Raw genomic sequence first — 14,653 nt, 5'->3', positions numbered from 1 at the left:
GCAAAAAAAGATACAACAATACATATACCCCTTCCTTCACAAATTTATTGTGGTAAAGCACTTGGTAAACTTTGAGATGTCATTGAATTGTGAACTATGTATCTAACTTCAATCTAATAGCTGGTAGAGAAAGTATTAATGGTTCTGTTTATTAGGACTGATTAAATATAGGAGAGAGACAGTTCCTAGCCTGCCCTTACATAATCTGCCTACCAGGTTACAGCAGGGATAGTGTGGAAAATATTTACACTTCAAAATGGTTTGCAGAATTAAACTTTAAGCAGTTTATTTATCAAAATACTGTTCCTACAGGTTCAGTGCCACCAGGTGGCAGTAGTGTGCCATGGCAATATTGCCCATATCCTAAAATAATAAGATTCTAACGTCGGAAGAGCACTTAGAGGTAATCTATTGATTCAAACTCATTAGCGTACCAGAGAACGATGTACAGGGCCCGACAGGTTAACTTGGTGAAGAATATATTGGTAGTAAACAGCAATACGAGCTTGAACCTACATCTTTGAACCATGTGGAGCGTTCTCTTTTTCCTACACCAGGGTGTTTCTTTTACTTGTTTGTTTGTTTTTAGTTCTTGTGGTCCAGTCATTTCCACCAGTGTTCACCTCTTCACAACCTCATTTGGGGTTTTCTTGGCAAAGATAATGAAGTGGTTTGCCATTTTCTTCACTAGCTCATTTAACAGGTGAAGAAACTGAGACAAACAGGGTTAAGTGACTTGCCCAGAAATCACAACAGCTAGTAAGATAAGTGTTTGAAATCAGGAAGATGAATCTTCCTGATTCTAGGCCTAATGCTTTATCTACTGCACCATCTACCTGTTGATATAAACTTTATTAAAATCACTGAAATGATATAAAAATAAAAACTAACTTCTTAAAATATACATTCAACATTAAAAAGTGTTGCAATGTTTTTTTTTTAAATTTATGAAACAGGAATTTTTACAGCAATAAATTTTAAACATTCCTTTGGTGTCTAAAGTTTTAACCCTTAACATCAATCACCAAGTCTTAATGGCTCTTTTAACACTAAAGATCTATAAAGTATACTTTAGTATGGATCACTAAACTCAAAACTGGAGCCTCAAAACTGGAAGGAACTTGAGCCATCTACTCCAACCCACACCTAAATAAGCTTCCCCTCTACAATATCTTCAACAAGTGGTTATCTCTCTACCTATTGCTTCAGGACCTCTTTTGAAAGAAAATAAATTACCTCCTAAAACAAGCCATACTACTTTTAGGGCTATATCAAATCCTTTCCAGTTTTCAGGCTGACTTGGCTTCAAAATGTCTCCAGACTGTTCTGTTTCATTACTTTCTTCTTCATGACTTCTGCTTGCCATGGGTTTTCTTACTTAACCAATGCTTTTGAAATACTTTTTCCATTTCAATCATCCCATAAAGTTGTAGAATATGAGAGCTGTGATCAACTCTAGAACACAGAATGTTAGATAGAGACAAAAGTAGAATGCTGAAACCAAAAGAAATCTTAGAACACCAAAGATTAGAGATGAAAGAGATCTTAGAACACCAAACAGAATATTACAATTAAAAGGATACTTCTTTAAAGATCATTTCCTCCTACACTCATTTTTCAAATAAAAAAATTTGAATGAATAAGGGATTTACAATCAAAATGATTTCCATTTCCATGGATTCCCCAAAACAATATTAAGAATTAGCAGTATGTCTACACTCCAAATAAATCAAAGAAGAAAATTCTAAGCCGAAGTCTCACAATGCTATTCTACTTGAGAAGTATAAAACCCTGATGATTCCATTTTCTCCAATCCTAAAAGTGTTGTATACCATTTTCTTTCTATTTTCACTCCCTCTTATCTCTGCTTTTCTAAAGACCTTATTTTACCTTTCTATTTTTATTCATTAGCTTATGCAAATCTATTATGCACAAATTGCTATTCCTTTTAAACATAAAATACAGTTATTATGTAACTATCTTTTCCCCCTTTTTTCTCTTCCCTCTTCTTTGCCCTAGAGAAGGCTACCAAATACATGTGTGTGTGCACATACACAATATATGTATGAATGTATGTATGTATATATGTATATATTAAACCATTCAACACATACTTCTATTTATCAATTCTTTCTCTGTTTGCAGTTTCATGCACAATCATCTTTTCTCCTATCCTACAATGTTTTATTTCTTAATTCAGAATAAAATAAATTAAATTAAAAGTACATGCCCTTTAACGTTTCTTCCAGTTCTCAACTCTGATCTCATAAGTGTCTATTTTGCTCAGAGTCCTTTTTTAGACCATGAATCTAATCCCCAAGCAGTACTTGCTTAAATTGGGTTTTGCTGATTTACCTTAGCAACCCTCTAATAATAGATTTTTTTGAAACCTGGCTTCAAATTTGGAAATATCATATGTTTTATACGGAATACAAAATTCTAAACTCCAAAAGTTAAAGTTATTCTGAAAAATAACCAAACTGACTTGACTGCAGATATACTTAGATAATTGTTATGAAAGAAAATCTTAAGTTACAAGTTACAAGCTAAAGGGAGTCAGTTCCTTGGAAGAAATTAAGTTCTAATATGAAACATATCAGTGTACCACACCATAGACGCAAGTTATAAGGCAAACAAACAGCAAGCTATGTGAGAAAGGTTAGACATGCTGAGGTTGATAATCGGTGTTAAAATTACCACTATTGTCCCAATTCCAAATAATGTACCAATCATAGAAACATAGAGGGCAAGTGATTTTGACCATAATCACACAGAAAGTTCTCAGTGGAATCAAGTGTTTGAACTCAAGTTCCTGGTCTTGAGTTCCCTGGTCTCTATCCTAGGACTTTTTCCAGTACTCGTTAGATAACTTGCATCTTCTTAGTTGTTCCCAGATCACTGAAAAACACAGGACCCTGAGATTAGGAGGGCCTGTGAGACCTGATAATGATGAAAATGATGAGATTAACAACAATTCTATTAGAACTAGAATGCCCTACTTACCAGGCTTTCTATATAAAAACTAAGGACCATGTTGGGGGTGGTGAAGGGAAGAAGAGGAGAGGGAAAAAAAGAGATGGAGACAGACAGGGATCAAAAGGAGGGGAGACAGAGAGAGGGACAGAGACAGAGAATATGAAAAACTTCAGATAGAAAACATCATGAAGTAGGTTTTTTAAATTGCTAGTTTCTTGAGAAACTGGTTCACCTAGATTTCTGGTTGATTATTTCAAGTGATCATGTATAAGCAAGCAAGAAATAACCAAGATCTAAAGCAAAATAGCTGACAGTGCCATTGTCCTCTACCCTAGTCAGACCACAACTGGAATGCCATATTCAGTCCTAGAAACATTTTAGGAAAGACAATGACAAATTGTCATATTTACAATGGAGGATGACCAGAATAGCAAAGCAACCAGTGATGAGAACTGGCTATTTACCTTAGAATATAATAATTACAATTCGAATAATAAGAGTTCTTAACCTGGGGTGTGAGTGTATTTTTTAAAAAAAATAAGTACATAACTCTATTTCAATATAATTAGTTTCTCTACTAATTCTATATATTTTATGAATTTTTAAAAAGTATTCTGAGAAGTCTATGGATGTCACCAGATTGCTGAAGGGGTTTCAACACACATGCCAAAAAAATGTTTAGAACACTTGATTTCAAAGGATATTAGAGCTGTCTTTAAATATCTGAAGTACTGTCTTAAGAAGGCATTAAAATCATTCTGCTAAAGTCAGTCTCAGTCAACAAGCATTTTTAAAGTACTATGTACAAACACTGAGTTAATATTGGGAATACAAATACAAGCAAAAAGGAAGACAGTCCCTGCTCCAAGAAGCTTATATTCAAATGCGGAAGGAAAAATTAAAGGAAGCTGAAAAGGAGATTGGGGTTTGAAGAGAAGACACCTGGTGAGGAGACATGATAGAAGAATCCAAGAAGAGTACATCCTGGTGGGAAATAAAACTGGCCTGAGAGCCCTTCTTAAATGGAAGTTCTGGGGAGAGCCCCCACATCCCACCAAAGAGAGGGACCCTAAGAGCAGAGGATACTACCAAAATGTAAGTTCCAAGACTGAAGTGATCTTCCAAGATGAATATGGTGCTGCAGAGGAAGAATTACAGAAATGATGGGGAAAAGGAAAGATCAGGGTTCTATAATTCTAACTAGAAATGCTTTACAAGTCTAAAATACTTACTACACAACATATTTAGTCTATGGAACTAACTTTAGAGATTCTCGGTGATCACCACACCTCCTGAACATTTCTGGGCAAGTTAGGCTGTAACAGATGGACAATGTGGATACCTAGGGCTAAGGCACTGGCCACTGGGTCACTGTGAAAGGGCACTCATGTTCTAAACCTTTAAGAATCAGGAAAGGGAAATCACCAGATAAGGCCAGTTGAAATCACAATCTATTTTGGAATTTGCTACTTATTTACAATCAGTAGTGTGTTCTTTTGAAATGGTCAGGGCCTTCAGAGAGTTTCTTTGGGTAAATGCCAATCATTTCTTACCATCTCAATGGAACATGGCATTCATGACATTGGACAAGTTGTGAATATTTATTTTAATTTGAAATGAGCGACTTCAAAAAATATACTGAGAGTCAAGTCTTGATTTATTTAAGACTGTCCCCCAAATATAACAACTGTCCAAAGCCCGGCAGCAGCAGGTTCTCATGAGGGTTGGAGTGGGAGGAAGTCTGAGCACTTAGAATGACAGCATTCATTGGGGCTTTCAGTCAAACACAACTCTGTTCAGGAGGTAGCAGCCGAGCATGTCCCCTGGCAACAGGGAGTCCCTGCAAGGCCAAAGTAAGCTGGCACTGCTCAGCAAATATGGCTGCCCCATGCCTCCCCCAACCTGTCACCTCCCCCACCCAGCATCCTACCTGGGGAGTCGCGGAAGTGACCAGAACATTGGCCATCAGGCCATTCCGTTTATACATGCTCTCTCCAGACCTCAGGGGTAGGGGGGGTGTCAGGGCCACCTCAGCTGGTGACACAAAATGCAGGGAGGATTCCTGGAAGGCAAACAAGATCATGAAAACTTGCTTTCAAGAACTTCCTCTTCCTTCTATACACACACACACACACACATACACACCCACACACACACCCACACACACCCCTCCCCAAAGCCAGTGTTGAAGTCTGTCACTGAAGAAGAAAACTGCAGATCAAAGTAATAACAGTGAAGCCATTAACTAGTGACTTAGCTGAGTTAATCAATAAGCACTTATTAAGTTCCTTCTGTGTATTAGATAATACCCCTCCCCCCCCCCAGCTTGATGTGTGGGTTAGAAATACAAATCATGAAATAATCTCTGATTACATGCAACTTAACTTCTAATGGGGAAAACAAGAAGTCCATATATACATTTGTATTGAATAAAGGGAATAAAGGTAGTTAAATATACTATAGTTTGGAAGGGAGGGTACAAGCAACTGAAAGAGGGCATCAAGAAAGGTTTCCTGTAGAAAGTTGCACCTAATCAGCATGTTGAAGGAAGAGAAGAGCTCTGAAACAGAGATGATGAAGATGAGCATTGCACATAAGGAGAATAGGCAATGCAAAAGTGTGAAGGAGAGCGATGAGGAGCTGCCTATGAAAAACAGAGTCTGTCTGTTTAGCTGGAGAGAGAAGATGAGTGAGAAGGTAGTGCAATATTCAATGAAGCCAGAAAGGTTGGGGGGAGGTTATGAAGGACTTTAAGAGCTAAACAGAGGACTTTTATTTTAACCTGGAGACAACAGAGTCATTGGAGTTAAAGTAGAAGAATTACATCATCAGATCTATATTAAAGAAAAATTACTTTGGCAGCAGGATGTGAGATAGGCTGGAATGGAAGGGGTCTTGAGGCAGGAAGACCAATTAGGAAGCTGTTGCTGTAATGTGGGTGAGATGGTTTATTACCTCTGAAATAAAATAGCAGTTAGGGAAATAGAAAGGAGTAAGGTGGGAGGGAGTATATAGAGGCAGAAATGGCAAGATTTGGCAATTGCTCAGATACATGAGGTGAGAGAATAAAAAGTTGAAGATAACAATGAGGTTATGAACCTGGGAAACTGGAAGGATGTGGTGTCTTTGATAGAAATAAGTAAATTTTGAATAGGGGAGGGTTTGAGAGAAAGATAAGTTTAGCTTTGGACATATTGGGTTTGAGATGTCTCTAGAACATTCAGTTTGAAATGTCTGCAATGCAATTGATGATACAGGCTTGAACTCAAGGGAGACACTGAAGCTGGATATATAGATTTGGGATTATCCCACATGAATTCAAGCTGAGAGGAGTTGGTGAAATTTCCAAAAAACAGTGGAGAAAGAAAAGAAAAAGAAGCATGGAGGTCAAACAATCAGAGGAAAGGGAACAAAAATAGTTAGACAACTAAGAGAAGATCCAGGAGAGAGTATTTCCATGAAAACCCAGAAAGAAAAGAGTACCCAAGCAGTATCAAAAATAGACCTAATTAAAAAAAAATAATCAGGGGAATTACATTTTACTAAAAGGTACTATAGACAAAGACGTAATATCAAAAATTTTTAGTTTCTCTGGTAAAGGTCTAATCTCTCTCATATATAGAAAAATGAATCAAATTTATAAAATAAATATTCTTTAACTGATAAAAGATAAAAGGATCTGAACAGGCAGTTTTCAGAAGCAGAAATCAAAGCTAACTAAAAATGTAATGTTCTCTAAAATGTAATGTTCTCTAAGAGCAGGTTTCTTGGGGGGCTTCTGGAAGCAGCCTTTCTTTTGTTTCAATGTAATAATCACCTCAAGTGCAGCCAGGAGTTAAAATCCAGATCCTTTATTGTCTCCTTCAAAATAGCCCGGTTAGCTTTATTAGTGGCCTATCTTTTTCCTTAGTTCCAAGAGCTCTTCCGCTAGTCCTTTGGCTCTTCCAGCTTCAGCCTCCAGCCAGCACAAAGGTGGAAAATGGAATGAATCTGACTCTGCCTCCAAGAGTGGGCTTCTGGGCTTCTGTGTTTAGACTTGTGAATCTCCTTGCCTGAATCCTGACTTGTGAATCTCCCGAAGTACATCTTGGTTGAGGCTCCTGGCTTATATATGTTTTCTTAAAGGTGTGAATGGTGTGAACTCTAATAAGTACTAAGTACATTTAGAGAACTGTTAAGCACCCTGCTGAACAACCATTGTCGCTATCAATTCCACTGACTTAGCACCTTATAAGAGTCATAAGATAAAAATGCTCTAAGAGCATCTAGAGAAAGCAAATTAATATAACTCTATGGTACCACTTTACAGGGCAGTTAGGTAGCACAACTGATAACATTTCTATAGTCAGGGACTAGAATCAGGGAGATTCGAGTTCAAATATGGCCTCAGACACTTCCTAGATCAGTGATCCCTAGGCAAATCACTTAATCCAGTTTGTCTCAGTTTCTTCATCTGTAAAATGATCTGGAGAGAGAAATGGCAATCATTCCAATATCTTTGCCAAGAAAACCTCAAATGGGGTCACAAAGACTTAGACACAACTGGAATGACTGAACAACAAATCATCTCCCATCTATCAGAAACAAAAAATGCTGAAGGGGATGAGAGAAAATAGGTATACTAATGAAATGTTAGTAGAGCTATAAAGTGGTCCAATATTGTAATGTTGATCAATTAACTGCTCTGATGAATATAACAATCCAAAACAATTCCAAAGGACTCATGATGAAAAAAATACTATCCACTTCCAGAGAGAGAGCTCATGAACTCTGAATGCAAAATGAAGTATAATTTCTCACTTTATTTTCTTGTTTTTTATGGTGTGGTTAACATGGAAATGTTTTTCATAATTTTACATGTATAATAGATATATTGCCTGCCTTGTTAGTAGGTAGGGAAAGGGCCAGAAGAAGAGAGAGAATTTGAAACTCCTGATTTTTTAATGTTAAAAATAAATGATAAATTTGAAGAATTTTTTTAAAAGACAACATTGGTAACTTTGGAGAGAGAAATTTCAGTTGAATAATGAGAAGCCAGATTATAAAATGTAATATTTTTGTTGGTTTTCTGGAGGTCTTGCAGCAGCCTTCCTTTCAGTAGAGTAATTACCACGAGAAAAGCCCAGGTGGTTAAAGTCCAAAGCCTCAATTCTTTATTGTCTCCTTGCCTGAGGTTGGACAGCTTTCTAGAGAGCCTTTCAGATCAGCCTTGGTTTCAGTAGGGGGAGTGCAGGAGACCAGCCATCAGGAGTCTGACTGAAGATGGAATGAATCTCTCTTGAATCTGAGGGCTTATGCTTCAGCCTCCAGCCACCACAAAGGTGGACGATGGAATGAAATGTGTCTCTGGATCCCTTCTGAGTCTGTGTCTGGTCCTTCTGAGTCTGTCTCTGGCTCTGAGTCCCAGCTTATCTGCTCTACATTGAGTATAAACCAATCATTATATCACTAGGAAACCATTATTTCTTGTAAGATTGAATCAATCATACTGAACTTAGAGAACTATTAATCAACATGCTAAACTAGATAACTTATTTCATCAATTCCACTGACTTGACACCTTGTAAGAATCCTTGTTTCAGAGTTTTGGCCCATAACAATAAAGAGCAGAGAACTGAGTGAAAGGAAAAGTGATAGCAAAGAAAAAAACATAAACAATTTTTTTCTGTGAGTTTGCTTGAGAAAAAGAAGAGAGAAACTTCCCTTCCCCCATTCTTAATTTAAATATCTTCCATATGTTGATTATCTCCAATTCATATGTCACATTGTACATAGCTGTTTATTTGCTGTCTTCTCAATTAGACTGTAAACTCCTGGGAAAGCAAGGACTATCTTTTACTTTTCTTTATAATCTCAGAGCTTATCACAATGAGTGGTATATAATAGGTGTTACAAAATGTTTACTGAGAAATATAGCCTGAATAAGTCTTTACACTTATGTGCATGACTGTGCTCATTCTGTGTATAAATGTGTATACATGTGTATATATAAGCATCTATTTGTGTAAATGTATATGTACCTGTTTTTAAGATTCCCCTCCCGATTGTGCCCAAGGTCTTTAAAAGCAGCTTTAGGCAATTATCAATATTTCCCTTTCCCCCAACTCATCCTAGAGTTTCAACCAGAATTTGCTCTTCCCCACTTTTCTATATGTTCTCATTTCTTAACACATCTCTTCAGCCAGCCCTTCCCTATAAAGTAAAGGAGCTAACATTTGGTTTCACACTCTTCCCAGAGATCCAGGTTAGTCAGGCACATTTTTACAACCAATTAATCAACAAGCATTTATTTACTATGTTCCACATACAGTGCAAAAGATAAGGAAAAGAGTCAGAAACAGATTCAGTTTTTGAACCTTCTAATCAAAAAGGCAATTATCTCCATGATAAAGGGAGTTAGGAGAAAAAAAGGGAGTTAGGGACATACATGATATCTACAGATCAGAGAAAAGGTAATCTCAGAGGGGAAAAACAGACCAGCACCTGGGAGGACCAAAAAAGACCTAAAGAAGGTGCTGCTTGTTCTGAGTCATCTAAGTTATCTAAGATGAAGAAGTGGTACATTTGAACATAGGTGGTAGATGATCTTTGCAAAAGCATTGAGATGTGAGATGCAATGTTTGGTGTCCTGAGAAAGAGCAAGAAGGCCCAAATGATTGGACCATAGTGTATATAGAGGAGAAGTAATTATAAAAAGAATGGAAACACACAAAGGAGCCATATTGTAAAGATCTTTAAGAGCCAAAAAGGAATTTATATGTGGTCTAAGAGATAACAGGAAGCTACTTAAGCTTAGGAAGTAAGTGAGGGTAGCAGCAGTGATGGGGAGGTGATATAGGCCCAGGTTTTAGCCCCTCTGATCTTCATAAAGTTCACTCTTTGGTTTTTCTTGGCTCTCAGCCTCACTGAAACCTCTCTTATCATGTCTACAAACTATACCAAAATACTGTCATAGGTCTTGAAGTTGTGACAATGTCAAACATGGATGACTCAATTATGATCCCTCATTATAATTTGTAGTAGTGACAACACATGTCATTAGACTATTCTCTAAATGTTTAAAAAAAAAGACAATATAAAACTGAGTAGGGAAACTTCTCTACACCCATCTGTGCAATGACCTATTACAAAAGTTGACATACACATCTGCCAATGTCTGCAAACAGTCTAGGATTCCTGGGCTCAAGTCAATGGAAAGGAAGAATAAGCCTGCAATTAACATGATGGCTAAATAACTGACTTTAATTCAACTGCCACAGCAAACCCTGGCACACAGATGCTTCTAACGTATATAAGCTAAAAAGCCAAACAAAAACCCACTGTTTAGTGAAATCCCACATGTTGTTCCAGGAAGAATGATAATAATAACAATAATAATTAGTAGTAGGGACCTTCTAATTCAAAAAACATTTATAAGACATTATAAATTTTTTTAAAAACCTATGAAACGTTATGCACATTACTGTGGATAGACAAAACACTGCTTGGTGCTAAAGGGAATACAAAATTTCAGTAAAGCATGACCTCTTTTTCAGGAGCTCATGGTCTAGTTATGCCACATGACTGACACATGGAGAGATGACTACAATATATGATAACATGTTTTGAAAAGCAGCATGATTTATGAGGATGTACATTCAATTCAATTCAGCATTTTATTAAATGCCTACTGTGTGCAGAACATCAAATAAAATTTAGCTATGACACAGTCCTCCTCATAAAGTTTATAATCCAGGAAGGGAATAAGACACAAAGATAAATAACTACTATAAACAATTTATAGAGAGGTCACAGATTGGGAGCTGGAAAGAGTCTCAGAAATCATCTAGTTCTGCTACCTCATTTTATAGAAGAGATGCTCAAAAAGAAGTGACTTGCACAATGATACCCAGGTAGGACCTGACAGAAAAAAGAACTGGTTTTGAAGTCAGTGGATTTGGGTTCAAATTCTGCTTCCTTCACTAGCTATGAGACCTTGGACAAGTCAATGACCCTCAGTTTCTTCAACCTTAAAATTAGAGTATTGAACTAGATAACTTCTGAGGTCCATATAGCTCGAGGTTTATGACCCTAGAAGAGCCAGGATTCATACCTCAGATTAAAATTTCATTGAACTCCATGTTTCTCCATAATAAAGGGAGTTAGGAGAAAAGTTATCATTCCAAGATCAAGAGGGGGAAAGATTACTTAAGATGTAGAGAAAGATCTTATAAGTTTTAGTTTCTAAACCACAGGAACACTGGACGGAGAAATCCATAACCCAATTCAATTCAATCCACTAAACATTAATTAAACCCCTGCCTATTAAGGATTGAATGCTTCTCAGAACCATTCTTATAGATTGAAGCTACAAATATGAAAAATGAGAGTCCCTGACCCCCCAGGAAACTTATAAAATAGAATAAGAGGAGGGAAAAAATTATATTTAGAAAAAATGACATAGGAAACTAAGAAGAATGAGAAATAATGTTTAAAACTGATAGTATAAATCAACGAACATTTATTAAATACCTACTATATGCAAGCAAGCAAGCTAGATGATACAGTGGATAGAACATCAGTCTTGAAGTCATGAAGGACTGAGTTCAAATCTAGCCTCTGACACTTAATAGTTATGTTACCCTTGGCAATTCACTTAACCCTATTTGCCTCAGTTTCCTCATTTGTAAAAGAAGCTAGAAAAGAAAATGATAAACCACTCCAGATTCTTTAACAAGAAAACCCCAGAAAGGATTACAAAGAGTTGAATACAACTGAAAAGATTTAACAAGAAAAATGTACAGGCAAGGCAACGGCCACTGGAGATTCAAATACAAATGAAATAGTTCCTGTCCTCAAGAAGATTATGTCCCTCTGTTGGCATATAATATGTAACCCCATCAGAGAAAACTTCTTGGAACAGGTGACCCTCGAACTGGGCTTTCAAGAATAAAAATAATTGTGATATGTGGTTCAGAAACAGCATGTGTCCTATTTGTGGAGGACTCTGAGCAGATCCACAAGAATACAAGGAATAACAGAAAACTGCTAGTTGAGGTTCTGAGTTAGAACACAGAACGTGCCATTCAAGAGCAGCATCAGAATACTGTAAATATAGCATAGAGCTCAAATGGTGAGAGAAAAAATGAATTTGCATTTTAGGGAATGATTGAAGATTTTTAAACAAGGGGGCTTATTTTGCAGAATATTAAAAATGGACTGGACCCAAAACCAAACATTAACAGAAAAAGCCATGGACTCAAAGCAGGGTTTTAGCAGTTAGGGGTTCAGGAAAGGCTTCATTTAGAAAGGATTACTTGAAAATAGGAAAGTGAGGCTGATATAGGAGAGTCCTGATCTGGGATAAGAAAATTTGAGAGAGACCATGTAGCTTGAAATAAAGCAAAACAAAAACAAAACAAAATACATATACATATATATATATATATACATATATATATAGCAAAACAAAAACTATATATATATAAAGAGAGAGAGAGAAAGAGAGAGAGAGTTGAATTCTTAAATAAGGAAGGAAGGGAAGGAGGGAAAAAAGAAAGAGAAAGAAGAAACAGAGGAGAAGGGAGAAAGGAAGAAACAGAGACAGAGAGGACAGAGATAGAGACAGAGAGGATAAAAAGAAAATGAGTAGAAAGGAAAGGAGAGGGATTCCTTTCAGGAGAACTTCAATTTTTGCCTCCGCCAAATTACATAGACGACAGCTCCATATGTAAGTAGAATACCAATACTACCACTTTTGTCTACCAAATTATTTACCTTCCCAGAGCTCACATTCAGCTTGGTATGGTCTACTATGGGAGTCTCTCCCATACACCATCTCTGGATTTTCAGATAATTTTAATTATTAATAGCTCACAGCTCCCATCCTCTAGCATGGAGCTCTCTAGTTTGGGAACTACCAGGGCTACATGATATGGAGAGAACATTAGAAACAGAGTTAAAGGACTTGAATTTGAATACCAGTTCTTATATTAGCCATGATAACTAGGACAAATTACTTGACTTCTCGAGGTTCCAGTATCCTTATTAATAAAATGAGGGGGTTGGACTAGATTTCCAAGGTCTCATCACAGCTCAAAATCCTATTAAATTTTAAGTTGTGCCACATTTACCTGAAGTGCTCTGTTTAGTCTCTTAAACACTGAGAAACAATTATGTAAACTATCCCTAAGCTGCATATGAATAACCAGGAGAGATTCCTCCCTAAGATGCTTGAATATTCCATTACCCACAATCAAAACTGATTCCACACAACTTATGTTTGCTCATTCTGAACTTATATCTGCTTCTCATTTCATCATGGAGCTAGGTGAACGAGGGAAGGGAAGAAATGGGGGTGGAGGTGTGGATGGGGAAGAGAAAAAAACTCCTCAAGTATGTCAGACAAGGTTGAACATGGAGGGGAAAGGGGCTTATTTGTACTCCATAAAATAAGCTTTCTGGGTAAGCCTGAATCCCTCCAAAGAGGGCACGACCTCATGTCTTAGGAAGACTATGTGAATCTATGTGAAATTGACACAGTAAGAAAAGCAGATGGAAACTCAGAAAGATGTGAGCTGAAATGGACCCTTACTAATTGTACAACCCAAGAAAAGACATATAGCCTCAGTTTCCACATCTGTAAAATGAGAATTTAGAGCAGCTACGTGGTACAATGGATAGTATGCTGGGACTTGAGTTAGGAAGGCTCATCTTCCTGAGATCAAATCTGGCCTCAAACACTTATTAGCTGTGTGACCCTGGATAAGTCATTTAACCCTGTATGCCTCAATTTCCTTATCTATAAAATAAGGATAATAATAGCACCTAGCTCCCAAGTTTATTAAGGATAAAAAGAGATAATATTTCTAAAGAAATATATAAATGCTAACTATGAACATTATCAGTAGTAGTAGCAGTAGTAGCAGTAGTAGTAGTACTACTACCACTACCTAACTACTGTTACTACTACCACACCATCTTAGTTTTGCAATTTCCCAACTGTATAACTTTGGGTAAATCACCTTTTCTCTCTGAAATTCAGTGTCCTCATATGTAAGATCAGGATAATACTGTGTACAATACCTACTCTCATAGAGTAATTATAAAGGAAAAATTTCACAAACTTAAATACACTCAAGAAATGTTATTATCATTATCATCCCATTAGCTCATTTTGATCTGAGAGGTTTTTTTGACGAGCAATAATAACAAAAACAATAATCACTTCAGAAAAACATAGAAAGATTTACATGAACTGATGCTGAGTGAAGTAAGCAGAACCAGGGGAACATTGTACATGGTACAAAATTATGTGATGATAAACTTAGCTCTTTTCAGCAATACATTCATCCAAAATAATTACAATAGACTTGAAATGGAAAATGCCATCTGCTTCCAAAGAGAAAACTATGGAGACTGAATGCAAGATTGAAGCATACTATTTTCATCATTTTTATTGTCTGCTTTTTTTTTCTCATGGTTTTCCTCTTTTGTTCTGATTTTTTCCCAGCATAACTAATATGAAAATATGTTTAAAATGACTGTGCATATGTAACCTATATCAGATTGTTTACTGTCTGGAGAAGAGGGAGGAAGGGAGGAAAGGAAAAAATATGGAATTCAAAATCTTACAAAAATGAATGTTGAAAACTATTTTTGCATGTAACTGGAAAAACAAAATGTTATTGAATTTTTT

At 36.6% G+C, this 14,653-nt stretch overlaps 1 protein-coding gene across 1 annotated transcript in view; it reads right to left on the bottom strand.

Moving 5' to 3' along the window:
* Window positions 1-14,653, bottom strand: part of RALGPS1 (Ral GEF with PH domain and SH3 binding motif 1) — a 702,309-nt gene that overhangs the window by 598,698 nt on the left and 88,958 nt on the right. The window contains exon 3 of the mRNA XM_051979668.1: window positions 4,907-5,038. Within this exon, the coding sequence (XP_051835628.1) occupies window positions 4,907-4,963 (57 nt within the window). The 5' untranslated portion in view covers window positions 4,964-5,038. The remainder of the gene's footprint in view (window positions 1-4,906; window positions 5,039-14,653) is intronic.

This window comes from Antechinus flavipes, chromosome 2 (assembly GCF_016432865.1).
Source record: "Antechinus flavipes isolate AdamAnt ecotype Samford, QLD, Australia chromosome 2, AdamAnt_v2, whole genome shotgun sequence".
NCBI lineage: Eukaryota > Metazoa > Chordata > Mammalia > Dasyuromorphia > Dasyuridae > Antechinus > Antechinus flavipes.
The sequence above is the reverse complement of the archived record's forward strand: the minus strand, read 5'-3'. Positions and strand labels throughout refer to the sequence as shown.